Below are 27,728 nucleotides of genomic sequence, written 5' to 3'. Positions count from 1 at the left end.
ACATGGCTGGGAGCTCACTGGATCAGTAAGATTTCTCTGAGCAGGCTGACACAATGTAATAACATCAAGGAGGGCACCCACATGAAGGTACCCCAAGTTGGGGGTGGAACAATGGTGGAACTGGTACTTAGAGCAGGAAGTGGGCAGGGAGAAACTTTAGACAACAATCCACTGGGACGGAGAAAGCAAAGCCGGCAGGACAAAAAAATCTCTAAGGAACGCTGAAACTGCAGTTTTAGAAACTAAGCAGTCTTCCTCTGCTTCCTTAACAAAACCCAGGAGCCTGATGTTGGTTAGCCCCTAAGCACCTGCGAAATGATCTGCTCAATAAATAACAGGCCCCTACACAGCACCACCTTTGAAGTGACTGAGCAGAACTGACAATGGGGTGGCTGAAAGGTGCAACTCACCCATGGACTATGTCAGACAGATTCTGCCTTCCTGTCTTCTCTAGAAGGCCCTTCTGCCAAGACCTGACCTAACGCTCTGGGCTCCTTCCTTGCCTCAACTTGCACACACCTTCTGGGCACTAGACCACAGCTGTCCTTAAAACTAGCAGCTTCCAAGTGTCCTGGATTTTGTACCACTTGCAAAAAGCTCCATTTCACACATGCTTTTGACAAAAGAGAGCACATTATGTCAAGTGAGGACACCGGAACACCAGCCTGGAATGTGTGCTCTTTTCATGTGGAGTTGATTTGCACAACTTCTACAAAGAGAAGAGTATAAAAAATAGCATGGTTTACAAATGGTGAGAGGTGAGACTATGGCTCCAATTCGCCTCTCCTACAGACACACACACCTCTCACGTGTAATCAACCAGTGTGATTTTCAGTTTCCACTGAGACAAACTAATTCTGGCAGATCATCAGAAGAGTATGGTTTCAAACGCAAATATGTAGGTGTATTTTTATTTACATGGCAGTTGAGCTTTTTTAGTCCCTGAACTTTTAAACTGGCTATTTGCACAACTGATTTTTCTGCTTATGTGAATTAGTAGGCACATATTCAGCTCTACCTCTTTTTAATTATAAGCATACAAACAGATCAAAAGACTCATTTGAAAAATATCTAGCAGCCTTTGATATGGACAAGGAAGATCTTAAGACTTTTGTCAAGAAAGACAAAGGACAGTGACAAGTGATTATCCCTCTGTGTTGCTGGAAGACTTGTTTGCAGACAAAACTGAACAAAACCTCCAAAATAACATCACAGATAAGCCCCAGAGGACGTTTATTTCGCCTGAAGCAAAAAGAGGATGATGTGTGCCAGCACCAGCATATCGGGGGATCTTCCTGTGACAGCACATCTGTGTAACTCTAGCCTGCTTGAAGCAAGAGGACAAAGGAACAGCAGTACTCCAGGTGGAACCAGATACATTTAACCTGCGACAGAAATGTCACAAAGTGCACAAGGGGGGGATGCTGCAATGTTAAGAGAGCAGTAAACAAACCTATTCAAGCCTATCCAGCAATGATAAAAACAGTGAACTTGTAATCCTAGCCATTAAAGGAAGAGAAGGAAAACACGGGGAAACAGCATGTCATGACTCCGAACAAAGAAGGAACAAGCAAGCTATGTCCTCAGCTATGGAAGGCCTTGTGAAAATCGTACCTGTGTGATCTAGGACAGGGCTGTTGGCACCACAGGTTTGGTACAGTGAAGCAAGGTCCTTTGGAATGTATGTTTTAAAGATATTTAAAATGTCCAAATGTTTCTCATGCCCATCTGATCCCAGATCCTGTTTGCTGGAGTGTAAAGCCGGAGCAACTCCCACGGCGCTAGGCTGAGGCTGCAGCACTGGACTCACTCGTGCTACCGCTGTGCAGTTTGCCAATGTCCTGATCTCATTCCCAGCCTTCACGTGAGGCTCCCTCTGAGGCACCGACGGCTCTTCATGTTTAGGGTACTGCTCACTCTTACAAAGAGGATGGTACTGCAGCGGGGGGTTGTATTTGGCCTTCATGGAGTCAGATGCACAGTGCTTACCTGGAGAGGCAAATCCAGTACTTCCTTGGGGAACCACATACTTTTCCACTTGCTTACTGTTGGTGGGCTGTGTGCTAGGCCTGGATATGACCGTTTGAGTAGGTGTTACGCTTCTGCCATAGGTTCCCATTTGCGTAAGTTTGGAATTCGTTTCGTATTTGCTTTTTTGTTGTGCTGCTATGCCGTATTGCTCCTGGGAATGGTTTAACTTGGGCTGCCTGTACCCATCCAGACCTGACATGCGTGAACCACACTGGCCGAGGGCATGACTGTCCTTTGATGGATGCGTACTCACAGACTTTGCAGTCATCCCGACAGAAAGAGAGCTGGGTTTGGAACCTGGCAATGCACTTAGCACTTGAGTACGTGTAAATCTGGCAATGGGCAAAGGCTGGCACTCCTTACCACCGAGAACTGGAGGGGGGCCAGTGCGCCCACTCCTTGCCAGAAAGACCAGGTTGTTTTTAATACTCTTGAATCCATTCTGTTGAACCCAAGGGGGTACCATCGAGTTACAGCTGATTTTGTGCAAAATTCTTTTGTGCATCCACAGGACTTCAGGGTAGTAGGTCTTGTGACTGCAGAAAGGACACGGGTAGACAATTAAAGCAGCTTGCAAGGATGTATTCATGTATTTATTGCATGAATTATCCCTTGTTGATTTTTCACTCAAATCAAGTGGAGCTACCTCTAGAGCTTCAGCACTTTTTTCTATCAGAGGATGCTCCCTGTGCAAGTCCAGCAAATTTTCTCTAGCACGACTAGCCTGCACTTCAAGCGATGTTTTCAAGTCCATGACCATGTCTGAAGATGTCTGGCCCACACCCGAAGCAAAGCTAGCAATGTGACTGGAGCAAGGAAGCCCTTGGCTGTGATGAAATACTGGCATCTTTATGTCTGCAGAACCTTGGTATTTTGAAAAGGGTTCCTTGATGACACCCTCCAGTGCTGAGACCAGAGCAGGAATCTCTGGTTTAGATTCCCTGGCCTCATTTTCTCTGGCGTTGCGGCCTCCCAGCTTTGGGAGTTCATCCAACTGATACGTTATCATTGGGGTTTCCTCTTCAGGGAAGTTGCAGCGGTATGGCTTTCCATCTGAATGGGACAAACAAAAAAATATCATTGTCGTTTTACACAGAAAGGAGCCCAAAAGACAAAGCATAATTCAAGATTAGAGTAAGATAGCAGGAGAAAAAGGAAACTTCGGTATTACTATTGTAATGACGTGCTACAGACCAAATGTACTGCATGAGCAAGAAAATCTTGAAATAAGACACAACAGCTCAATTTACTTTTAAAGACGACTGCGGAGTCTGGATAAACTCTCTAATACTGCATGTTCATGACATTTTGAAGAAAAAACAATTCAATAACATACCCATGTTAAAATTCTGGGACTGCGAGAAAAATAAACAAATCTGCAACCATTTAATGCTTTAACAAAAGCAAAGATAATGGAGCCAGATAAAACTGACCTAGTTAAAGGTCTGTCAGCTCTTCCATTACAAGCCCCTATTTTCAAAGGGTTTATAACTCAGCAATAAAAATTGGCTCCACACGGAAACCAACCATATAAGCAGGTACAGCATACAGAATAAACTGCCCACTTTAAGGGGGACTTTTGCAGCGGCCAAGTATAAACGATGAGTTGTAGAGGATGCAAATTTTTAATTTTCTGTCCTTTAGTTAAAAGCAGATATTTTTCTTTTGTTTTTTAAATTTGTTTTTCTTTGTAACATGTGTTTATGTTTCAATCAAACTTTAGGAAAATTTTGTGACTGCTCAATCCATAGGAAGATAAGAATTCAACATTTCAGCCATTTAGATTACAGAGCTTAAAACACTCTTTTCATTTTCCTCATTTTCATTTCTCAGATCTCCAGAGTAGATTTATCCACCTAACATATGTCCTGGAAAGGGAACATAGTGGGCAGCAATTAGAGCTGTTTAGGGCGAAAGAGAAGAGTAGGATTTGTTTTGCTGGGAGCATGGCTACCTCTGCCTGCTCTCCTGATGCTGACCTCTCAGAGCCACTGATGAAGCCAATGAATCCCTTCAAATCAGTTCACAGATCAATTCCACAGAGATTTTCATCGCAGCAGTAATGCTTACTGCACTGAATCCATTTAGCATGTAACTGAATTGAATCATCTGACAAACTTTCAGTTTCAATTAACACGCAGTTAATGAGCCACTGCCAGGCAAGTGTAAGAAGACCATGCTCCATCTAAAACATCACCAGTCCGAAGTGATCACCGCATCTGTAGGAGGGGTGAGAAGGGGGAAAGAGTGAACTGCTCTAGAGCTGCATATCCTCTCACATCAGCTCAGAAAAGCCAACCCTTCAGAAAATCGAGTACTGTTCATTAGCGCAGGGCACTGCCACGGGCGTTATTCTGCACGGCGCAATGGAAGAACCACGCTGTTGGCTGGAGCTGCTCTGCAAATAGAGTCTACTTAGCCTCACCTTCAATTCAGGCAAAAACATTCTTAAGCTTTTGTTTAATTCGAGGTAATTAGGTTAAAAATAACCCATAGGTTTGCAGCCTCGCAGGGCTGAATGCTCACTCTGCTAAGATCATTTTCCTTTCAAACTCTCCAAGGGGGTATATTCAGGGGCTAAAAAAAACCTCACAACCCAGAAACTTGTTTTTCCCATATTGCAGGGACAAGGTTTTGGGAAAGCACATGCCCAGCACTACTAGCCAAATTTACAGTTTGAAACAAAGACACCACATGCAGCAGTGAAATCTGACACTGCACATCTGTGTTGTTTTCAAAGCATATCTGTCAAAGCCCAAAATATTTGTGCTCTTAAATAAGATTTTAAGGTTTCTTTTTATGATCACAAGGAGTGGCTGCTTTGATCATTGTAGTAAATAATAAAGCAAAGCAAACCAAATCCTTTGGTTGCAGCAGTACTCCGTGAAGAGAGAACCAATTTGCTGGCTGTGCTGGGCAAAGGAGGGAGGCGGGAAACCACTGCCAGCCCCATTCCAGGCACTGCAGAGCTGGGAGGCTCTTGGTTCACCTGTGCAGCCGAGATGAAGGGGGGAATCAGCAGATACCTGCGACTGCCGGGTTGCTCTGTGTAGCACAGACATCCCTGAATACTTTCTTGCTTGGTCAAAATCAATGTACCAAGTTGTTTCAGCAAAGAGGACATGGTCGGACTGCGAGAGGTGGCACATGTCAGATCTGGGCTTGATCTTTAGGTCTGGACTGTTCAGTTTAGGTCTGTACTTGGGGAGGGGAGGAGGAGGAGAAAACAGAGAGAGCCCACAGTCCCATGTGCCCCAGTAAAGCCTGGGACTGCAAACTTTGAGGTGGCTGCAGTCCTTTTTGTCCTATTTCCTAGTGCATCTGTCTATGAAAAAGGGATTTTCCAGGTGGAAAATCTAACACAGAGCAGGAAAACGATGAAGGCATTCCTGAGGTGTACCTAGGCCTGCAATACTGTCAGTGCATTAGATGAAAATTAGTAAGGCTAGTACAAAACACAACCTTCTAACACCTCTTAGTAATGTCTTGCTAGATTAAATTCCTCTGATGCCTCACAAGAACAGTAATGAACATACCAAGAATAATTTTAAAGCTTAGATCAGGAGGCTCAATAGCAGTATTTGTGCTAATTGCTCAAGCTGTACTTAAAAAAAAATTAAAAACAAACAGAAAAAAACAACAACAAATGAACAACCAACCAAAAACCCCCAACCCCCTACACCTCTTTCCCAAGATTTGGACAGAAACAATTTTCACCTGCAGGCCAACTCAGACTTCTTCATCAGTACAAAGCACAGCCTATGCTCTTCCCTAGCCCCATCCTGCTCTCCACCAGGGATCCAACACTACAGACCTCAACATCCAGACTGCCACGTGCCATCCTTCCCATCATGGCAGGTGGTCCAGGCTGGGTAATGAGCAGGTAACAAAAGCCAGGTGGAAGAGGGGATGAAGGCAAGAGCAAGAGAAGATGGTAAGCATACCTAAAATATAGGTAAAGTCTTTTCAGAAAAACAGGTAAAATTTATTTCTGCCTGCTCCCAGCCACTTGCCCCAGCTAAAAAGGGTACTAATAATCCTTTTAAATCACTGTTATAAAATATCATTGTAATCAGTGCAGTGCAGGCATTACTGTCACCAGAAACTTTCGGAATTTTATTAGGGCCAGGTCAAAGCAAAAAGCTATGAATGAGATGCCTTCTGCTTGATCTCCAGGGACTATAAATCATACTTCTCATTGAAAGAGTTCTTTGCTTAGCATATTCTTGCTTTTTATCCTACAGTCTCTATCATCTCTTTATATTTATTTTCTCTCAATTCCTTTGTTTCTTACCCCAAACAGCTGTTTATCTGTTTCACTTTAGAGTGAGAAAGGTCCTTTTACGACAACCCTGAAGTGTTACAGCTTTTCTGTGTCACAGATACCTGGGCAACAGCTAAAGCAGAGGAATTCTCCAAGGTGCCCAGCTACGAGGTGGCTGCTGATGCCACCTCAGGACTTCAGTTTGGCTGCAGCTTCAAATATCAACAGCATCACAGGCCACAGGGAAAACAAAGCAGGAGAGTGCAAAACACTTAACTATATGAAAACCACAGTCTAGAAACAAAGGAACATTCAGGGATGTTGAGCAGTTCCTGAGAAATATACCTAATGGCATTGCTCAGTTACTCACACACATAGATAAAAGAAACTCCCCTTCTACCCACACACATATATCCCCCTTTCTCCCCCTCACACGCATAAACTCCACTTGTTTTCTTCCCAACACTGTGTCTCCACAAAACCAAATTTCAGAATGGGCTACACAGCTGTTTTAATTCATGAGGCTTCCTATAAAGTAAACCAGGCTACAAGGCAGAGGACAATGAAACCGTGATTTCTATTCAGAAGAGCAGAACTGGCTAGAAATTGGCCCCTTTTCTGGCTAGTGTTACAGCACTAGGAGTCTAAGGAAAAGGAGCAGATGTGATGTGTTTGATTTTCAGTAAACATTTGATAGTGATTTGCACTTTGAGATGAATACTGTGGCTTGATTTGAAAACCAACTGCAAATAAATCATGATAAAAGCAAAGGATAACATGGGAAGAAGGTGCAATATTGCAAAGACCTGTATTAGGTCCTATTTCAGTTGGTATTTTCTTTAATGTTCCAGAAGAGATTCTAGGCAGCATGCTAACTTAAATCTCCAGGAAACATCACATTTGGAGGAGCTGCAAAAATAATGGGGATGAGGAAATAATGCACAGGAACTCAGAGAGAATAGAAATGCAGTCTGAAAATAATCAAATGAGATTCATTCTGGGGAAGAAAAGCAGGCCAAGACAAGTGAAGGGAAATGATCCAAAAAAATCCATGCAGTGGGAAGGCAGAATCTGGGAAGAAGTAATGTTGAAAATAACAGATGTTACAATAGACAGCAAGTTAAATGTGAGTGTACTAGATAGAAGTTCTTCAGCTCAGCTTTCAGAAATAAAAGTACACATTATAAAAACAAAAAAAACCTACCCCTCTGAAGAAGACACAATGGCCATGCTGGTCACAGGGGGTTTTGAATATACAAAGTATATGAAAAACATATATAAAAAAATTTATCTATATAAATATATATACACACCATAATAATGGGCAATATGTAAAAGCCCACAGTAAGCATAATACAATGGGACCCGGCAGGGGAAAAAAAGCAAAAAGCAGTTTTGCAGCAGAAAATCACGTCTTTTAATATGTGAAAGTAAGGTTCAACAAAAACAGTCCATGCCCCTAGAATATCTGTGCAGATCTGCAAATACAGGTAAATCAGAAGGAGTTCAGAGAACTGACACAGAAAAGTAACCCACCAGAAAATAAAGACAAACAGTTCCCCCACATGGCTGAGGGAAGACAGAAGGGTGACAGGCCAATGTCTGCAGCCTCCCCAGGAGTTCAAGCTCCAGAAGAATTATGTCATCCAGAGCACTGGAGTTTATCAACAACAATCAGATACACTTGCACACAGAAAAACTCATGATTAACAGTAAGAAAATAGAAGATAATACGTATTTGTAGCTTGAGGAATAAATGTCAAGGAAGAGGCAAAACACCACTTGGACTGTAAAACCTGTATGGACAAAAACATGGACTATCAACACATAAAAATCCATCTTTTTCATGGGGAGGCAGAAAGCATGACTTACTCCTCCCCTTCGCTTTATCAGCACAGCAAAGCAAAACCCTGCATTAGCCAGTATCCACACATTGTAACCGCTTTACAGACACATGCCAAAAAACTAGCCTTCCTTTCATATTAATTCCAGACACAATTAGCTTAAGAAAGGACTTTTAGAGCATTCAACAGTGAGCCCATGACACTCCTTCGAAGCAGGTTTATCCTCTGAGTGTAGCTCAGGCTGTTCAAAGAGACCTAGTATCTGTTTTTCAGAGGATTTGTCTTACCCGAGCCATGCCCCCTGTTCCACCTGCCTGTGGGTCAAGTTTTTATACTCCACACGCTGTCCATCACCTCCCCTGTTTTCTGATCCAGTTGTGCTGATGCCTTAGGTTTTAACCTTCATATTTTTCAAACCCTGTGCTGCCTACTGTGTAACTCTGAAGTTTCTTGTAGCCTGTTAACTTCTGCTCTCTCGTGCTAGGCCTGCTCTCCAAGGACACTCAGACCGTCCTAGGCCCAAAAGTATAAACCAAAAGCCTCTAAAGGGGGGCAAGCTTGGGGAAATTACATCATTAACTGAAGCTTTAAATGGAGAATTAACCCTGATACGCAAATGAAACAAACTTATAAAAGCGTGAAGAACTTGTGACCTGTTGTCCACCTTGGGGTCCATCTTGGCAGTAGCCTCTGGCTCCCCAGAGTGTAGCTTTGAAGGCCTTTCAAATAAATACCTACCTTTATTCCCTTACTCTTGTCTAGTCTCTGTTTTTAGGTGGCCACTTCAGGCATCAGTGCCACTCAGAGGATCCCCAACGTGGTGGCAACATGGGCATGAGGTGAGAGACAACTCCTACAAACCCTCTTAGGTTTTCTTACACCACAAGGCCACGTGCCACAATGAGACACTGCTAAGTGAAAGTTACGCTGTTTTGATAAGAGATACAGCTTCTCGTCTGCGAAGCTCCTCTTGCTTTACACGTTGTTAGATGTTTTGAGGGGCTCCTACACCAGCTCCCCAGTAATTCAGAGAAAAAGATCAAGGACTAGACTGAAGCACTCAGCACCACAGGACGGGGTAGGTTAGCAGGTAAGAGGGTGATACTGAAGGGTAGAAAACACACAATCAACTAATATCCCTGCTTTCTCTCCAACTAATTTTAGAATTGACGGTGAGTGGTTTTGGCTGAGGTTTGAGGTTTTAACAGGGCAGAAACACAGCACAGCTCTTGATGCTGGCTGATACAGATGGTTTATCAGTCAGACAGCACACCCTGATCCACAGAGGTTTCCCTTCAGCTACATGAGGGGAGTAATGCCGTCCCACACCACAACCCAGGAGCACATGGAAAGCAAGTCCCAGGTGCCCCAAGAAGTCCTGCCTTCACCTGGTCATGAGCAAGATGCTTCTGGTTTGTATTACACTGCTTTTTCTTATTACTTCTGAGCATTTTTTTCTCTTATTTTTGTTGTGGCTAGTTGTCAGGGAGTTAGTTTTGCACTTCCACGCAATCACCTATACATTTCTAGCAACACTATACTTCTTCCATCCTTAGCCAATAGACCCAGGCCATGGGTTTACCAACCAGAAGTAGCAGCCCTTTGGTACAGTTTGCATTCATTGTCTCCCCATTCTCTCTTTCTACATCTAAATTTTCATAGTTCCTAAAATGATTACCCACTGACTTTTCAAACTCCTAGCAAATAATTTCAAGCAAAGGATCCTCATGGGAACTCTTTACTTTCTACCAAATATTTCTTGGGGAAGGATGATGACTATGAAAACCCATGATCTCACAAGTAGAGACATAAGAACTGCTGTTTTGTTTCGGGGGGGGTTTTTGGGAGGGGAGTGGGCCTAGAGGTGAAAAACAATTATCTCATGAAAAAAATTTAACTTTTTTTAGGCACTGTCCTGGTTTTGGCCAGGACAGGGCTGATTTTTCCAAGAGCTGGGAGGGGGCATGGCCAGGACCCTAATGTCATTTGATACCACCTCAGGTAATTGCTGGGCAGGGGAAAGGGACACTCTCTCACTGCCTGGGAGAAGGGAGAAACCTGCAGACCAGGAAAGTCCTGTATTTGTTTGTTGTTGGGGGTTTTTTTGAGTGTAAATTGTTTTTCTTATACCTCTTATTATTAATATTGTTGCTGTTACTGTTTTTTTATCTCATTTCTGTTTCCAGTAAATTGCTCATCTCAATCTGTGATTTTTGCTTTTTGTGCTTCCAACAGGAGGGGGAGGAGGAAGTGACCAGTGGCAGCATGATGTTAGTGGTAATACCAAATTGGAGAATAATATTCCTAAATCACAACAGGCACCCTAGAGTAACGAGATTTAACGTTTTTTACACCATTTACTTCCCAAACAGTACTACTGCTGTTGCCACAACGATTATATGACTAATGGTCGGTGTCTTTAATTCAATTATTTTTATGACTATGCTATTTTTCAGCTGGTTTTCCTCCTTTTTTTTTTTTTTTCCCCAGGCTTCCCTTTATTCCTGGAACAGCAATGAACTGATTTATCTCAAAGTCCTGTTTCCTTCATTTCACTAACTTAACCCTCCACAATTTCTAATTTTACCTGCAAGTTACTTTTTACCCTCGCTGTCAAATGCATCATCCTGCCGAGGCCAGAGACTGCAAACAGCTGAAGGGCCCCATTGCATTGTTCATATCCTTCCCCCTGCAGAACTGGGGGACACTGCAGGGGACAAAAGCAGGACAGGCCAGCCGAGCCCATCACTTCTAATGCTTCCTGGTCTCCATTTGACTGATTTGTCCAGTATGACACCTGCTGCTTGTGAAAACAAAATCCACAGAGCTCTTACAATGCAGACAGCAAAAAACATGAATATGTCACCATCAGACTTAATAAAGTTTGTTCACTTCTGGACTACACATGTTGAGATTTCTGAATTATTTTAGATTATTAGTGTTGTTATCATCAGAGATACTGCATCAGTTTTGCATTTCAGAAAGAATCTCAAATGTCACCAAAGTGAGTGGAAAAAAGCACAAAATTTTAGTTGATTACATTTGATACGTAACCTTTTAAGATGAGTGAAATCTGAGCCTGACAACAGTAACAGTACAGCACACAAAAGACCCCTTTTGTGGTATTCCCTAGCTCAGTAAAATTACAAATTCCTCTGCACAGCAGAAATGCTTTAGAGTTATGTCACACTTCAAGATCACTTCTTTTTTTGCAAAAGAAAAGGGAGGTCTGAAACCATCCGCACAGCTACAGATGCAAATGCCAGCAAGGTTATTGGAATTTCAAGCATAATCAAGAGAATAGGCACCAAAAAAGTAACTAAGGAACTAGGTTGTAAAGGGTATCAGGTCCAAAATCTCTCAGAGTGAAGTGCACGTTGTTAGGTACTGGAAAAACAAGCCTGAAAGTTCACAGTGAACTTCTCTCCGGCTACTTTGCCTACAATGTTTTCTTGAAGAATATTTGGCTTTGTTGTTATCTAGGGTACTGATGCTACCAGCCTCCCAGAAGTCAACTGGTTGAAACAGCATCTCCATGCACAAATTATTCCAATATCCTCTTGCACAGTATCTTTTCATCACCCTCAGCTTCGCACCAGTGTGCCTCAGGTGCAAAAAGCTTTGTACTGAACCCCAAACACAAACCCTCTTCTAGGGCAGGTGCTTTGGGTTCTGTCTCCCAGGTACCAGAGTCAACACAGACTTGTGGGTTATGGAAGGAAAGCATCCACAGCAGGGCATGAAGTGAAAGTGCAAATGTGGGTAAAATGGCTGCTGCTGGCAGCATGCCACAGACACAACATTTACAGTGTTCATCACACTTCTCTGTATCTCCTCGGTGGCATTTTTTTGGCAAGTCATTCTATACATGGCACATAGGAATTCTGGGCAATGGCAGAGCTAGTCATGACTTACCAGTCCTTTCACCTGTGTATTTCTCAACAGAGGTCCATGAGCCTATTCTCTGCCCAGCAGCAGGCAAAAAGCCCCACAAAATAACAGGTACTTATCTGCAGGTGAAGCTGTAGCTCCTGTTATCACAGCATTTCCAAGTGCCTTTTTCACCCTTCATCCATATTGTATCGACCCAAGGGTAGTAGTGAAGACTTCACTGGGACTTTCACCATTTGTGAACAAAGTTTGTTGTCTTTTATCTAGAGCTGAGGGCAGGTGACACTGGTCTGACCAGTTCTACAAAGCAAGGCTGCACCTAATGCATCTGATCCCCATCCTGATGCTACATCCTGCTCGCATCCCCAGCATAGCGCCTTCTGGGACTTGGGATTGGACTTCCCGGTCATGGCCCACAGCCCCTCTTTGCCCTCTTCAAGAGCATCCTGATGTCTTCCCATCTCACAGAGGGCTGCTCAAGCTACAGTCTGGGTCCTGGAAAGTGGTGAGGGAATGTAACTACTTACCTAAAAATCATGGGTAAAATAAAGGGACAGAGCAATACCTACACACAACCAATACAAACACATTTGCAGGGACTGCTTGCCAAAATGAAACTGTACCATTTGGTATTGCCTTAAATGTTGCTGCTCATAATATACTTAAAGCAAATTATGGGATATAAAACCCCTGGAATGCTCTGCAAAATTAGGCAGTGATTAGGCCAGATGATACCAATTTGACTCTTAACACAGCTTTGTCGTAATTTCAGAGTTAACAGCAATAGAAGTGGTCCAAAACCTAGGCAAAATGCCTCCAGTACGCTCTGTAGCTGCTGCACATTTCTCCATGTGTGGCCTGCCTGTGAAGTTTGGTGCAGGTAGATGGAGGAAAAAGAAAGGGTGTAAGACCATTAACACAGCAGGATACATAATTAAATTTCAGAGGGTCGGATTTGAGCAAGGGCTCTTGCGGTTTTTTGGGTATTGGTTCTTTTCTTTTAGTTTAAGGCACAGGAAGAGAAGCGCAATTGGCTTTGATGCATCAAAAATACTTGCAGAGGAGATGGAAAACTATGACTCGGATTTTTTTAAGCAAGTGGCAGCTTGCCCGTACAATCCCTCCAAACACAGACCCAAACAGTTGTAAATCTTCCTGGAGATTTTCCCTTTCATTCCAACAGTCAGATTTGCCACAATGTCTGCTCCACAGCATCTTCTTGACCACCACCTGTTCATCTTCCTTCAAGTGCTTTAAAAGGAGGAAGGCTTTCCAGGCCAGGACTGTGGACTGGCAGCCGTCCCACACAGCTTAACATACCTCATCCAGTATTTCATTTCTCCCATCATTTATTAAGCATGGGTAGTGTACTGCCATACATCATAAAGCCCTTTACTACAGCTACTCAATCTAAAAACAGAGGGTACAGCTGTGCTGTCAGCCAGCATTCTGCAGAAATACCTCAGCTACAGCCGGCAAGCCCAGTGTGGTAACAGAGGCAGCAGTCACAGAAGTAAGGAGCTCTGCATGACCTAATTTACCTTGTTTCTCCTGCTGAAGGCCATGCGACCATAGCTGGTGACTCTGCAAACAGACTTAAGGCAGTCGAGAATCTCTACTGTGCATGTCCATCACATAAAATACAGGAGCACATGACAGAAAGGGGAACTTAGATGCTACGTGTTACACAAATTTAAAGATTCAGTAGTTACGCAGTGCTTGGACAGAAAATATGCTTTCTTGAGCTTATTGTTTTTCTGGCCTTCAGAGGAAAGAGGACTTTGAAAAGAGAATGGAAGAAAATAGGGTTGCAATAGGGAAAGAAGTACACCTTATTAAACCAACACATAGGCTGGACAAACTGAACTATGATTCTGTGACCACCACTGGAAACTAGATGATCTTGGCGAGGTGTGATATTGCTGGATCATAACTAGCACCATTATGTGATGCCGCAAGCACGTGGCAGGAGAGATGAGGTACCGAGCCCTGCAGTTTTCCTCAAGGCAGAAGAAGACCCTATGCTACTGAAAGACCAAAAGCTGATTTGAACAGCTCTTCTCTGGATGGACCAAAGGGAACCAGGGCTCCTGAGGAGGATGCGACTGTAGGCACAAGGGCAGCCTTTGGTCACTCAGCGAAGGCCACTGACTCGGTACCCACTGCAGCTGAACTGCCCCAAAGGTGCTGTACATGTGACACACAACCGGCAGCCCTGAGCCAAAGGCCTCAAGAGAACGGGCTGCAGGTACCAGACACAGCTCCCCTGCAGCTGCCTCTGGCTTGGCACTGGCAGTGTTTGCCCCTATTGACTGCACAGGACAGGGGTATTTGCAGGTTGGTTAATGGCTAGGTAAGTACCTTCCCTTTCCCCTTCCGTGCACTGTCCTCCTTGCAGTAACAATAACAATGGAAGGCTTCCAGAAAAGTAAATGGTCCTTCAGACCTGGCTTGAAACTACTCTGTGACAGCCTCATGCAGATCACTAAAGACATCAGCCATTTACTGGCAACTTCCATAATCCCCTTGAAAAGCTGATAGACAAAGCAGGCTGGAACCTAGCACCACCAGCACAGCAGCAGAAAGGGCAGCTGTCTGCAGGCAAAATGCACTCTAAAAGGGATATGGAGCTTTAGCATTTTTCCTGACACCATTCCTTTTACACCAAGAAGTAAATTAGAGAGCTCACGAGAACACCAGAGTTCTGGGTTCACTTATATTCTTACTTTTTAAATTCTCTTCTGAAAAAATGAGTAAAGGGAAAAAAATAACTTTTAGGATGTCATTTAAAAGATAAAATAAATAAATACCAACATCTATTAAACTCTGGTGGAAGAGACAGAGGAAGTCTTCTGTTTGGTAAAGAAGTCAGATGAGAATCATCCCAGGGTGCATCATGTAACTCAGAAAGGTCAGGAGACACGGGTCTCAAAGACATCTTGAAGAAAAGAAGAACCAGCTGTAAACATGTTTTAATTAATCCTTCAAATAATAGAAACCTTGTTATACTAAAGGAGGATGGGAAAGAGAAATCAAATCCATTTGAAAAATGGCAACAGAAACACATCACTTAAAATAAGCTTCAGAGACAATGAAACAGTAATTCTGCACCTGTGAGCCATGAATCTTTATATCACCCCCTCCTTTTAATAACAGCTGTGTGAAAATGCTAAAACATTATTAAATCTGAAACTAACTACTGCATGTAGCACATAGGAAGCTTCTCCACTTTCCAATTAGCACCAAGGCTTAAGCTTTAAAAGCAGTTGAAGCAAAAGAAATGCTGAAAAACACTGCCACAGGCTGGCTTAATTTGGAACTTCTCCTTTTCAAAGGGATTAAAAGCAGAAAACCAAACAACCAAATACACACATCCAGAAGGGCAGGAAAGTACTTCAGATCTATTTCCTTACCCCAGCACTCCTTTTATCGCATTCCTTACAAGTGAGCAGATAAGTATATTTAAGGGCAGCTTAAAAACTTGGTTTGATAAAAAAGAACTTCTACGCATGTACCTGCAGCATTTTGCAAACATCACTTTGGGCCAGGGGCTCCGTTAACCATCTCTCACCTCCATATTGAGAGCAAGCCCCACAAAAGATCCCTGGGCCTGCCATAGGATGAACAGAGGAAGATTTTAAAATGTCAATGATCAGTTATTTATGAGGTGTCCTTAAACACAAAGATGTCTGACGCTTCAGTGCAAAGGCTGTCTGCTCAGACATGCAAACCTGGCAGGATGGAAATGCATCTCACTGGGAACAAGGAACAAGCTGCACCTTGGGCAAGGGCTGTGGCTTGGTGTATTTTTGTAGAAAGCAGTACTGACACCTCTCCTCCTGAGGAGTTTAAGTGTTAATTATTCCCCGGTGCTAAGGACTTACGGGGACCTGATTTTTTGGAATCTCAGGAAGGCCATCTGCTTTCCCAGCAGCACACAATACGTCTGGTGAGAACAACTCTACTGGGGAGTGGATACACTGGGGAGGGATGAGGGGAACTAAGGTAACCAAACCACCCCCACTCCTCTGCTCCAGACGTATCAATTGTAGGGTCTGTTTTTATGAACATAACACTCCACAGGGAAAAAAACAACAAAAAAGAAAGATTAATTTACTAATAAAGAAGGCATTCCTCAGAACTCTGACATCACTTCCTTATCATTTATCCACACCCTTCTGTTACAAATGGCAGCACACCACTCATCCCAACCACAGTTGGCCCCTTAAGACTGCTTCCAGACTAAAATAAAACTTGTCTACAGAAGAATGGGCTTAAGAAATTAATCTGGTTAATTCAGATTCTTAAATAGTAGAGAATCACATAGAAAAACAGGTATTTGCCCAGATATTTACAAAGAGCATGTGTGTGTGTCTTCCCAGTATCACCACATAAAGAAGTACTTAGCACCACAACTACTCTGGTAAAGATACAGATTAGGCCAACGTCACAAAAATAAAATGTTTTGAAAATCCTTCTCAAAGTCAGAGTCATTTTAAATCTATTCACTAAGAGGCATTTAATCCGTGACTTAATCCACCGGCACACCTGACTACACACAAAGTCCAGGTGATAACTAGTCCTTATGCACAGATATCAATCCCACTGAGCCAATTTCAGCTTTAGTTCCTTAATCAGAAGAAACACACAGCCTCCAAAGGGACTTTAAGCCCTTGTGAGGGAGGTTCCATAGCGAACGGAGCTGCCCATCCCCGGGAGTTCAGCCATGCGCTCTCGGCACTACTGAGCTCACCGTGGCACCTTCACCTGCGCACAGGTAAGCGCTCAGCTGAAATCCCAGCCTAGGGCCCTATTGCCATGTGCAGCCCAGTCGGCCTTCCCCCGCCACCAACACCCCCACCGCAGCTCCCCAGAGAGCCCAGGGAAATCAGTTTGTACAGCACATCGCCTGCAAGAAAGCTCTCATATTTTCACTGTCACTAAAGGCGCAGTTATTTTCCCTGCATGCCGATGTCAGTGCCTGGCTCGGCAGCGAGCGGGCAGCTGCGGGCTGCTGAGCAGGAGAGCAGGCCGGGCAAGAAGAGGAGGAGGAGGAGAAAGGAGGAGGAGGAGGGAGGGAGGGAGGAGGTGCCGGCGCCGGCCGCTCCGGCTGTGGCCGCCAGGTGGCGCCGCCGCCCAGCGGATGATGCCGGAGCCGCTTCCCAAGGCACCGCCACCGCCTCGCTGGCTCGAGTAGGGGGGCCTGGTCCGGGGGCTGCCCAAGCCTCCTGCTCCAAACCCTACCCACGGCCCAACAAACCTCCAGGCAAATAAAAAACAAACAAACAAGAACAACAACAAAAGAACAAAAATACCCGCCAGAAAAAGGCGGGAGGCGACAGTGCCGCCCCCCCCCCGCTGCTGCTCAGGACCACCGGCTCTAAGCATCGCTGACCCAGCACAGGAAGAAACCTCCCCTCCATGCGCATGCACCCCTCCTGGCACCATCGGCACCTGTGGCCTCAGCTCAGTCTCCTGCACCAGGCAACGCTGACAAGTTGGGGAAAAATCCCAATAAAATATTTTAAACAGAAGTTACCAACTAACACAACAGCACCACCACAAAAAAGAAGAGGCTGACCCCACAGAAGCATCCCCAGGTGACAGCAGTGCCACAGGGGACACAGCTCGCTGTAGAGGCAGCTGTCAGAGGGATTCCTCCTTGCTTCAACCATCCACTCGGGGCAGCCCCATCCCTGTACTGAATGCGATCATACAGCCATTGCCATTCGTGTGAGCGCCCACCACCATACTTCCAAAGGATGGAGACAGATCCACTCTGCAGTGCTCAAACGGCCACGGGACCAGGAAGGGGCAGCCAGCATCCCACAGCTCTTCCCATTACATCCTGGGACAGCTGTGAATTTGGGAAACCTGGTCCCCACTCTGAGTTCACCATTCCTCCTGCCACCCATAACCAATTGCAGACGTATCACTCCACCTCCGTGTAATAGGGACACAAGTCCTTTGATGAACAAGTGCAGGGCTCCTGTCAGAGCTGTGGGGCAAAGAGAGGCTCCATCAAGCGGCAAATGCTCCCTGCAGGACTGTGGTGGGCTGATGTGTTTGATGGTGACAGACAATTCACCCTAGGTCAAAGTGTTTGCTACCATCAAAAAAATAAAGCTGTGTTGAGTCCAGTAACTTTGGGTGTAATTGCAGGAAGACCAAGGGTTTTCTTAATGAACAGTATGATGTAATTTTTCTTTTTTTTCTTTTAATAAAACAAAAATTCTCTTGATGCAATTAGTTCCTAACAGGTTAATATAGATTACTTTACAAGATAGGACCATGTTTGCAGATGGTAGAAAGGCATTCATTTTAGAGTAGACAAAACCTCTAACACAGACGTTTTGACTTTTGTTCGCTGCCCCTACTATGTAGAAAAATCCCTGTCAGAACAGGCTGAAGTTTGGGTGACCAGCAGCAGGATGAGATAATGCCATACTCTATCTTTCTTTACAGAGTGTCCTTCTTGATGCGTGGTAATCAGTTAGCCCACATGTTCCTCTCCACAGGAAAGGATGGCTTGAACTTTCCTAGCACAGCCACTGGGGAAAATACAGAAACATGGCAGAAGAGAATACAAAGACCTCACAAATGCAAAAACCTCTGCCTGCCAAGTGCTAATTGAGAGAACATTCTTGCCAATTAAAAAAGTGCTCTGGTAGTGGGAGAAGCTAACAGCTAACAGGAAAGTAAACTAATAAGCAGTAACTAGCACAAGAAAACAGGTATCTGCGGAGATGGTCGCTGACATTTGCAATCAGGTCAGTTTTAAACTACTCCAGACTGCTGGTTTGTGGTTACAGGAGGGCAAATTAGGATGTTGCAACAACCCATTATTAAATTCAAAATGTTTGCAGAGTGCACGTGAATAAGAACTTCAGATTTTGCCAAATACAGCAAGGAAGAAAAATAAGTACAGTATTATGTTCTGCATTCAACTTAAGACAAAGACCAGGAGAAGGATAAATGGAGCCAACTCTATTCTCAGGAAAAAAAGAATTCAGTTATTTAGAGGAAGGAGTCCTGAAATAAAGGCCTAGGTTTTTTGAAGCAATGCAAGATTTTGTGTACTCCTGCTTTATAGCATTAAAACATACTTCATATGCTTTCATTCGCAAGCGACATTCCAGACGACAAGCACATTTCATCGTATTCTGCACTGCCACTGGGCACCCAAGTGCACTTGTTTCTCTGGCATTTGTTTTCACTTCCAGCCTATGAAGAAATTAGAGCATACCACTGACTCTTCCCTGATGCCTCACTTTTCTATTTGACTATCTGGGAATGGAAAGCAACAGTAGAAGCCGAGTCGGAACATGCAGTTTAAGGATGTTTTAGCAAAGTTTTATAAAAGCCAGCACTTCCAAAGTAAATTCTCAAAAAAATTGTCTTCGTTTAAATATTTAGGCTTAATTCACATAATTCCTTCATTATTTCAGAATGAAAGTTTCCAGAAAAATATAAGAGCATAAATGAGCACTGAGTTTACCAGGGACTTTCCAAGGCTCTGTCATAATTTTGTGTATTTGTTGATGAAATACTGGCTTTCCCAAGCTCACGGCTGACAATTCCCCTTCCCCTTGGTTGTTTTGGTTTTTAAGAGTCTTCAAAGTTTTCTTCTGTCTATAATTAAGAAATCCTGCACTATGAGGTACCTCCTTTCATCTTTTTTAGGCTGTGCAAGAAGGCTTCCCATGAGAAGGGAATGCTTAGCATGGTTTCTAGATAAGCCAGGTCTGTATTTAGGGTCACAGGTGTGAAAGCCGCCCTTTTTAGCGGCACACAGAGTTCAGCAGCAAAACTTTCTGCCAACTGAGAACCTGAGTCAACCTTCCAATCTCTTCCACTAAAGAACTTTACCCCAACGGTTTTCTCCTTTGTCCTTCCTGTCTGAATCTTCCTATCTTTCTGTATTTTTTTGCCTGTGGAAAAGTTCATTACATAGGTGTAATGCCTTTTACCTTCACGAAAACTATAAAGATGCCTTCTGGACCTCTTTTCCCCACACCCTTCCAGTATCTTCTGAACACATCCTTTTTGCTAGTCATCAGTACTCTTTCTCTGTCCTTTTGTCTTGCTCCATTCTCTGCTTCACAAGACAAAAAAATGCATCTCAGAAGGAGGATGGTTTTGTAGTTAAAGACAACCGAAGACATTCCAAGCTACAGTTTTTGGGTTTGCTACATACTTTATGTCCCATAAACAACCATGAGAAAGTTGTTCAATCCCTGGGAGATTAAAGTTCTCTATCCTCTGGAGGAAGAGCACTGTTACTCAGAAGTGAGTCTCTTAGCTCCAACTAACTGAGAAGATTTGTCCTCTCCCCGACTCAGCTCTCCACACAGAAGTCTCTGTGTTAATTTCAGCTGTGGTTCCTTGATCACCTGCCCTGGCCAGGACAGAGAACTTAATAAACTGGTACACTTCCAGTTTTGAAGATGTAACACATTGAAAACAGCCTTGCTGATCATAACTCCTCACCATATCTAGTCCTCATCATTTACTACAATTGAGCATTTACATCAGAGTTTGTAAACCCTTATTCCTTCTTTTGGTTATTCCTTCTTTTGACTCTAGTTAACTAGTTGCGGTGAAGCTCAGAGTAATTATGTATGGCAAAAAAAGTCCCAGTCATTATGAAAAAAACGTAAATTTAAAATAAACAAACAGCCTTCTACATTCTCCTTGCCTTTTCCCTTGTCCCAGCATCTCTGAACCCGCTCTTTAGGTCTTCTCAGTTTTCTTTTTACTTCCAGTGCATTGTATTTGCCCTTAGGCAAAGTCAAAAAACTTCCTTTAGGCAGAAACTCTTGCCCAAGAAATTCATGCTCCCTCAACCTAAACACAAAATTCAGATTTCAATTAGCCTACTGTGAATTTCATACAGCTGAGTATTACTGGCACTTACACTGTGCTAAACGTTTTCTTGCTGCTTAGCGTTGGACTTCAAAGTGAAGGACAGTTTTACCCTGGAAATCCTCTCAACAGACACAACTTAAAACTTTTAAGACTATGGAGTACTTTCAATATTGTGGTAAAACACAATCCTCATTTCAAACAAATCAAAAGTGTGTCACAGCAGCTCTTCTAAAAATCTCTTCATTTGGTTTAGCTAAAAAGTGCTACTGCAGTGTCATACTCCTGTATTTACAATGAGAAGTACCTTTAAAATGGAGCTGAATTTTTTATGCATATCCTATTTTGGTTCAAAATTGATCTACTGCTACTAGTAACAAATTTAAGCTGTAATGTTGAGAACATAAACCTATATTTTTAATAGAAGTTGTTTCTATGCAACCTAATTATCCAGGTTACTATCTGAGTCATCTTGTTACTAGGCTGAAAAAAAAAAACCCAGAAAAACAAAGCAATATTTTGTCTAACATAACTGAATCACAAGAAATTAATTATTTTCTGTGGAAAGCAGTGGTTTTAGTATTATAGTATCACACTGCTACAAGTACTTTCTGCAAATGGTACTTCCAAAATAAGCATATTTAGATCTCAGACCCATTATTAAGTAGCTTTCTTGAAATTTTTCTAACCTTCATTTTAAAATTAAGTATGAGAAATGTTAATGTATCCGAATGAGCTCAGTTAAAGTTGCCTCCAAATTCTGGGCTGACGGGCTCTATAATCCAAACTGAAACGCATGAGGAGGGGTAGTGGGGGGTTTCTCTATCCTTCTGCCAGTCTTCTCAAACTCAAATCCTTGCCAAGTTAGTCTTCTCCATTCCACAGACTTTCTCTGCAAGAGGTGGCCGCAGCCTCAAAATGGAGAACCACCACTGAAAAAGTCTCACCTTTTTTAATTTTTAAACTCCCTCTGAGGAGGTTTTCCATTCCCCCAAAGCTGGAAACAGACAACCAACACCCCCTTTTACCATAGCTGTCTTCTTGTAGGTGGGTGCCATCCTACCTCTTCTAACCAAGCTCCTTCCTGCATCTAAGAGGATCTAAGAAATCCCTCACTTGATGTGGCCTGTCCTCTAAGACATGAAGACTTGGGGTGACAATGGGTCAATACAGTCTAAAGATAGATCAGCTTGCTCTAACAGCTTAATAGCTCGTTACAGGCAGCTGTAGCACTCAATGAGGCAAAGAACAACTCCACTCCTTTGAGGTTCCCAACTGCTGGGAGTGGCATTTGCCAGCTTGGCCAAAAAAATAAAAACTACAAAACAAAAAACACAAAACAAAACAAAAAATAAACAAACAAAAAAAACCCACACAGAAAGAAGAAGAAAAATCATCATTTTACTACTCATCACTAAGTTCATCTCAGAGCTGATGACAGTATCTGCATATCCCAGATGCAAAGCCCGTGTCTATCAGGTGATGCTGGCCAGAGATAGCATAAATCAAGTCTGCCTACTCACTCACTGAACTGGTATCAAGATAGGCTCTCCCAGCAAACTGCTTGAAATGGATGCCACCTCCACCACATTTGATCATCAGTTTAAAGGGAAAACAGGAAAGCTGTTGGACTGGCAGCTTTTTCCTCTTCCCTTGCTGAAGTCCAACACCAGATTACCAGCCTGGCAGACAGTTACAGGGCATCACCCATTCTCAACCTACATGTTCTATCAAGCACTGCCAAGGAAGAGCCCTGACACTACACTGCAGCCTCGGGATACACGGGTTTGGAAGAACGCAGAAGCTCGCCCTTCTTAATTAGTTAATTCCCCAGAAGGAGTTCATTCCATGAACATCTGCTGTTCCAGGGAATGTCAAGCTTTGCTGGAAGAAGCAAAACCAGTAACAAATCCGCAGTATACATAGGACTGACATTTTTAAATAAAACTTGCATGGCAGTTACTTAAAGGGCCTTTTTCTTTAAGCAACCTTGTCACATCTCATCAGTTTGGGACCCCAGAGGAGAACTACCTACATCGCTGCTACATGGGTACTCTTAATACATGCCATTTTCAGATCTGAAAAATCTGCAGGTTTGTATTTTGCAGTGAAGCAGTAGGAAAGGAGATGCTAGTGTAGGCATATCTAAAAAAAAAGGGAAATGCTAGTACTGCTGGATCATTGCAGACATTGGGTTCAAACTTCTTTTCACATTAAAAAGTATAATGGTATTTTGGACCTGATAGGAAATAACCAAAATTTCTTCAGTGCTTCTTCCCCTGTGAGCCAAATGAGTCAGGAACAGAAATGTATGAGCCACTGCCCCAAGTGTTCCAACGGCACTTTGAGGCGCATCAGACTGTGCTGAGCAGTGAAGCATCCCTGAAGCGCTATAACTTCAGTTAGAACTTGTAATTTAGAAATCTCCCAGTGACCCCATTACCAGCGTAGCATAGAGAAAACAGGGCTGGTCTTGGTATATGAAGGCAATGACTATTCAGGGAGCTTTAATCAGAAGGAATTTAACTGAACAAACAGCCGTGGCTCCCAGAGAAAGGCTGAGTACTTTTAAAAATTGAAAGTAGCTGAGCGTATGCTCTAGAACAATAAGATAGAATTATTACACTAAAACCCTTTAATTAATGCATGCGACAGAAGCTGTGATTTTTAAACCCTAATCTCCCTGTCATTTCAGTTTTTAAGAAATAGTAAGAAGCACCCATCTGCTCAAGCTGCCACACAAGGCCCAAAGTTCTGTTCTCACACCAGTTTTGTGCCGGATGTCTCAATAAATTTATTGCTTATTTACATCAGCCAAAATGGAGAAGAAAGCTGCTGATCTCTTAAGTTTGCCCTCCTGCTAAAACAGACAAGATGTATTTTGCTGTTGCACATAGCATTTTTCCCCCTAAAAGCAGGGGCTTGTCTCCCCCTCCCCCAAAAAAAGAAAACCCATAGGGCATTTCTAAAACCCTGACAGATGTTTAATTACAGAGGCACTAGCAGGCATTATTTTGAGAAGCTCAAACACAGAACGACTGTATCTGACAACCAAATGGCTAAAGAGTCTGCTGTACCACTAGCGAAGCAAAAACTCTGCTAATCCACGTTTTGCTAATTCAAACACCTAATAATTCATATGCAAGCAAAAAGCTGCGGGTAGCACAACACATCTGAATAACCATTTAATAGGAGGAATCTGTGGTGTGATCTCATGTTACCAGGGGTGTATTAGGAAATACAGCAAACAGCAGTCAGCGCTACGTTGTGAAATATCAAACCCAACTCTTACTCTCAGCATCTAAGAACAAAGTACCTTTTGTAATGCAGGTTTCTCCCCCATTCTGCATTTATTAATTCATTAACTTCATTCACTTAAATAGGTCCTTCAGTCACTGATGTAAATGGAACAGGGAACCACAGTACGCCTGTGGGCTGTGTGGCAGGAAGAGAAAAGAGATGGCACTGCCGTCTCCACTGTTATTTCCAGCTGTTCCTTACAAATTTCTCACTGATTCCCTGGAAGTTCTCACACTAGGTACCAATTAAAAAACTTTGTTTTATTCAGACAGAAAATCCTAGTTAGGCCTGTTAAAAAATAAACAAAACCCACAAATCCAGTCACCCAGACCTTCGACTAAAATTTCTTGGCTATGCCTCTGAATGGAGCGGAACCTGCACCTTCTTTGCTGAGTCAAATTCAGTAGTGAATAATTTTCATCCTTTATCCGCCCTCAGAGCTGAATGAGGCGTACGTGCCTTGCTGTGCTGTAGAACTGTGTACTGAGCACGCAGCAACATGAAATATTGTCCTAACAGATTTAAGCATGCCTCAAAGCACATTGTTCTGACAGCGCCTGGGTCTCCGTCATCACTCTCGTAACTATCAATGATTCTGGTTAATTTTACAATCACAAGAGGTACAAGCCTCCATCTGGTTAGTCTACATATTGCTGCAGAGTTGGAATCACACTGATCAACAAAATATGTTGGCTAGTAATGCTCTGTTAAGGTGGACTGATGAGTGGAGAACAGTCCTACTTTCAGCTACGCTAAAGACCCACAGCAAATACAAGGGAGCAGAGCACAAGGATTGGTGCTCCCTAGGGAAAGGTGCCTGACACACTAGGGCTGCTGGGGGAGAGGCCAGGCAGACAGATCAGGATTCAGATGTGCCAGCAGGTCTGCTTGGTAACCTAACACACCAGGTACAGTCTCCTGCAATGCATAAAGCAACAACTGCCACAGCTCTTTCCCTGGAAAGAAGCTGAAGGGAAGAGATTTACTGGTTTAATGCCTGTGACTGAAGCAAACTTGTGACCACAGGTGGCAGGGTTTCCAAACACTTGTTTCCTGCTTGTGCAAACCCCAAGTACAACAGCACCCTCACACACAAGGGAATCGTGGTGTAGCTGCTACTACAGAGCACGTCACCACCATCCCTGTCACCCCTCACTAAGAAGCCCTTGCTCAGGTCTTAGGGGACGTCAATGCATGGATCCTCACGCCAAGAGTAGCAACATTACATCCATGCCAGCAGCCAAAAACCAGACATCTATGTGACTGTCAGCATGGATGGAGATACCCTGGGCAAGGCTGCTGTTTGTGTTGTCACAGCCCTTCCTCCAACCCCTTCCTCAACACAAAACCCAGCTGGAAGTGCCACTTGGTAGTGCTGCATCTGCACCTGGGGTCCCTTCCACCAGACCTACAGGGCTCAAGGGGTAATGCTGCTTTAAGCCTAACACACCTAACACAGACAATTCTGTTGGCAGAACCTGCAACACAGAGTGCATCTAAGTCACCTTGAAACAGGTACTTCTTGCTTATCTTCCAATTTTGGGTTACTTTTGGATGTTGTCACAAACTAGGACTCCCCTCCATCCCCTTCTGTCTTCCAGCACAGGGGCCCAGTGTTGATTTCTCCCAAGTCTGACTCAATTTTATTCTTACCTGCTAAACAGGCCCTTTCTATGAACTCCTGGTAAGCAGCATGTTTAAATGCAGAACTAAGTTTTTACATATCTTTACCTACAGCTCTTATTATATTTGCAAAAACACAAATTACTGTGTTTATATGCAATGTACTCCATAACCAAAATAAATTAAAAATTCAAGGCCTTTTCTCACTCTGGACTTTAGAAAACACTTCTCCAGTAAGACCCTGAGTAAACTGATTTAAATGCTCTTAAAACTTCAGCTTATTCTGAATCACTAAATTTGTATTCGAGGCTCTTCACAGCACAGTATGCATAATGTAGGGTAAAACAATGGAACTCCCTTATGCAGCAGTTAGGAAGCAAAACACCTCAACCCTTGTATTTCAACCTTCTTTCTTCATTAACCTACCAGGCGAACAGAAGCAGTCCCTGAGCAAAGGGCAAGCAACATTTCTTTCTCTGCTTTTGTTGAGAACTCCCCTTCCCATAGCTCTACTCACTTCTACTCACCATCAGCCACAGCACAGATTCCCCCAACCACCTTTCATTTCATTCATCTAATACTATTCTAAATATGTACACTAAGCCTGTTGTGATCCCAGTGAAATCCCCAATGATACAACTACTAACCTCAAAAGAAGGAAAACCAGTCCAAAGAACACAAATAGATAAAAACCAGTAAATTCAGAGCCTCTCCTAGCTCTGGACAGTAGGAGTTTTTAAAAACCCAGTGGGTCCATAGCTTAAGCAATGAAAAACAGGTTACAGAACTCAGCAACAGGAATTAATAAAAATGACCAAGGGTAATCTATCAATCACTATATCGTTTGCAGTTCATATTACAGCAGAAAGGTATGAATGTTGTCAGTGTTATACACTGGCTACTCAGATCTATGATGAATAATTGATAGAGGTCATCCATTTGAGTCCCAGGCTATTAGTCAAAACTCTAAACCTGCTGTTCACCAACAGCAGAGCACTGCAGATGAAGGATAGAGGGGCATTTACAGGGAACTATTTTCAACAATGCAAGCAATTATAAGGGAATGTAGATGATCTGAAAACAAAAGCCGACTTTTTCTAAGACCTATGATACTACTCTTAGTGAATCAGCAAAACAGCATTTAATGTATACCTACTTTGTACAATTTATTGTCAAGAATAAAATCCATAAGGCAAATATGAACTTGAGGTTTCAGTCTTAAATCTCTTAAAAGTTTGAGAGCTTTGAGAGTGTTTTGAGTTGAAGGCTGGGAAGCATATTTGCCTCACACTCCCTTAGATATTTTGCACTGAGCATCTACTATGTCTCATCCTGATAAAGTGACTTTGAACTAAAATCAAAGAATAAAAAACCTTTGTGTTATGGCCCAAAGTTTTGATGTTACTTTTAAAATGAGTAAATAATACACCAGGAATAGCTATATTTACGAACACACTGGGCGTTTGAGGAACTAAGTCTTGCAACATGACCCACACTGTATTAACCCTGACAGAGACATTACCCAAGTAACTTACTCCATGATGGTATTCATTCTAATGGTAGCAAATGGTAGCACACCTTTGAAATTTGGAGAAAGGTTAATACAACAAATAAGCATCTACTAACTACAAACAGTCCTATGTACTAGTCCCTTGTTTATTTACTTACAATTCACCATGACTGAAGAATCACCATCCTGACTCCCTCAGTCCATACTGCAGGGTGCAGAACAGATCACAATTTCATTTTAGATTTAAGGTCAAGCTCACTGAGCTGCCTCTGTATGGTTTCTAAAGGCAGAATAATCCTTTACTACAATGACACCTGAGATATGGAATAGGATTGTCTACGAACAGCAGCCCCACTTTTTAATCTTTACAACAGCAGTTCAGCAGTGGCATTTGAAACAG

General features: G+C 43.1%; 1 protein-coding gene across 3 annotated transcripts in view; it reads right to left on the bottom strand.

Annotated features, from left to right (window-relative positions):
• ZNF516 (zinc finger protein 516) overlaps positions 1–27,728 on the bottom strand; it is a 100,327-nt gene that overhangs the window by 11,221 nt on the left and 61,378 nt on the right. For all 3 annotated transcript variants that reach the window (XM_039549130.1, XM_039549131.1, XM_019282551.3), the window contains exon 3: positions 1,615–3,084. In XM_039549130.1, the coding sequence (XP_039405064.1) occupies positions 1,615–3,084 (1,470 nt within the window). The remainder of the gene's footprint in view (positions 1–1,614; positions 3,085–27,728) is intronic.

The sequence above is a fragment of the Corvus cornix genome, chromosome 2, assembly GCF_000738735.6.
Source record: "Corvus cornix cornix isolate S_Up_H32 chromosome 2, ASM73873v5, whole genome shotgun sequence".
NCBI lineage: Eukaryota > Metazoa > Chordata > Aves > Passeriformes > Corvidae > Corvus > Corvus cornix.
The sequence above is the reverse complement of the archived record's forward strand: the minus strand, read 5'-3'. Positions and strand labels throughout refer to the sequence as shown.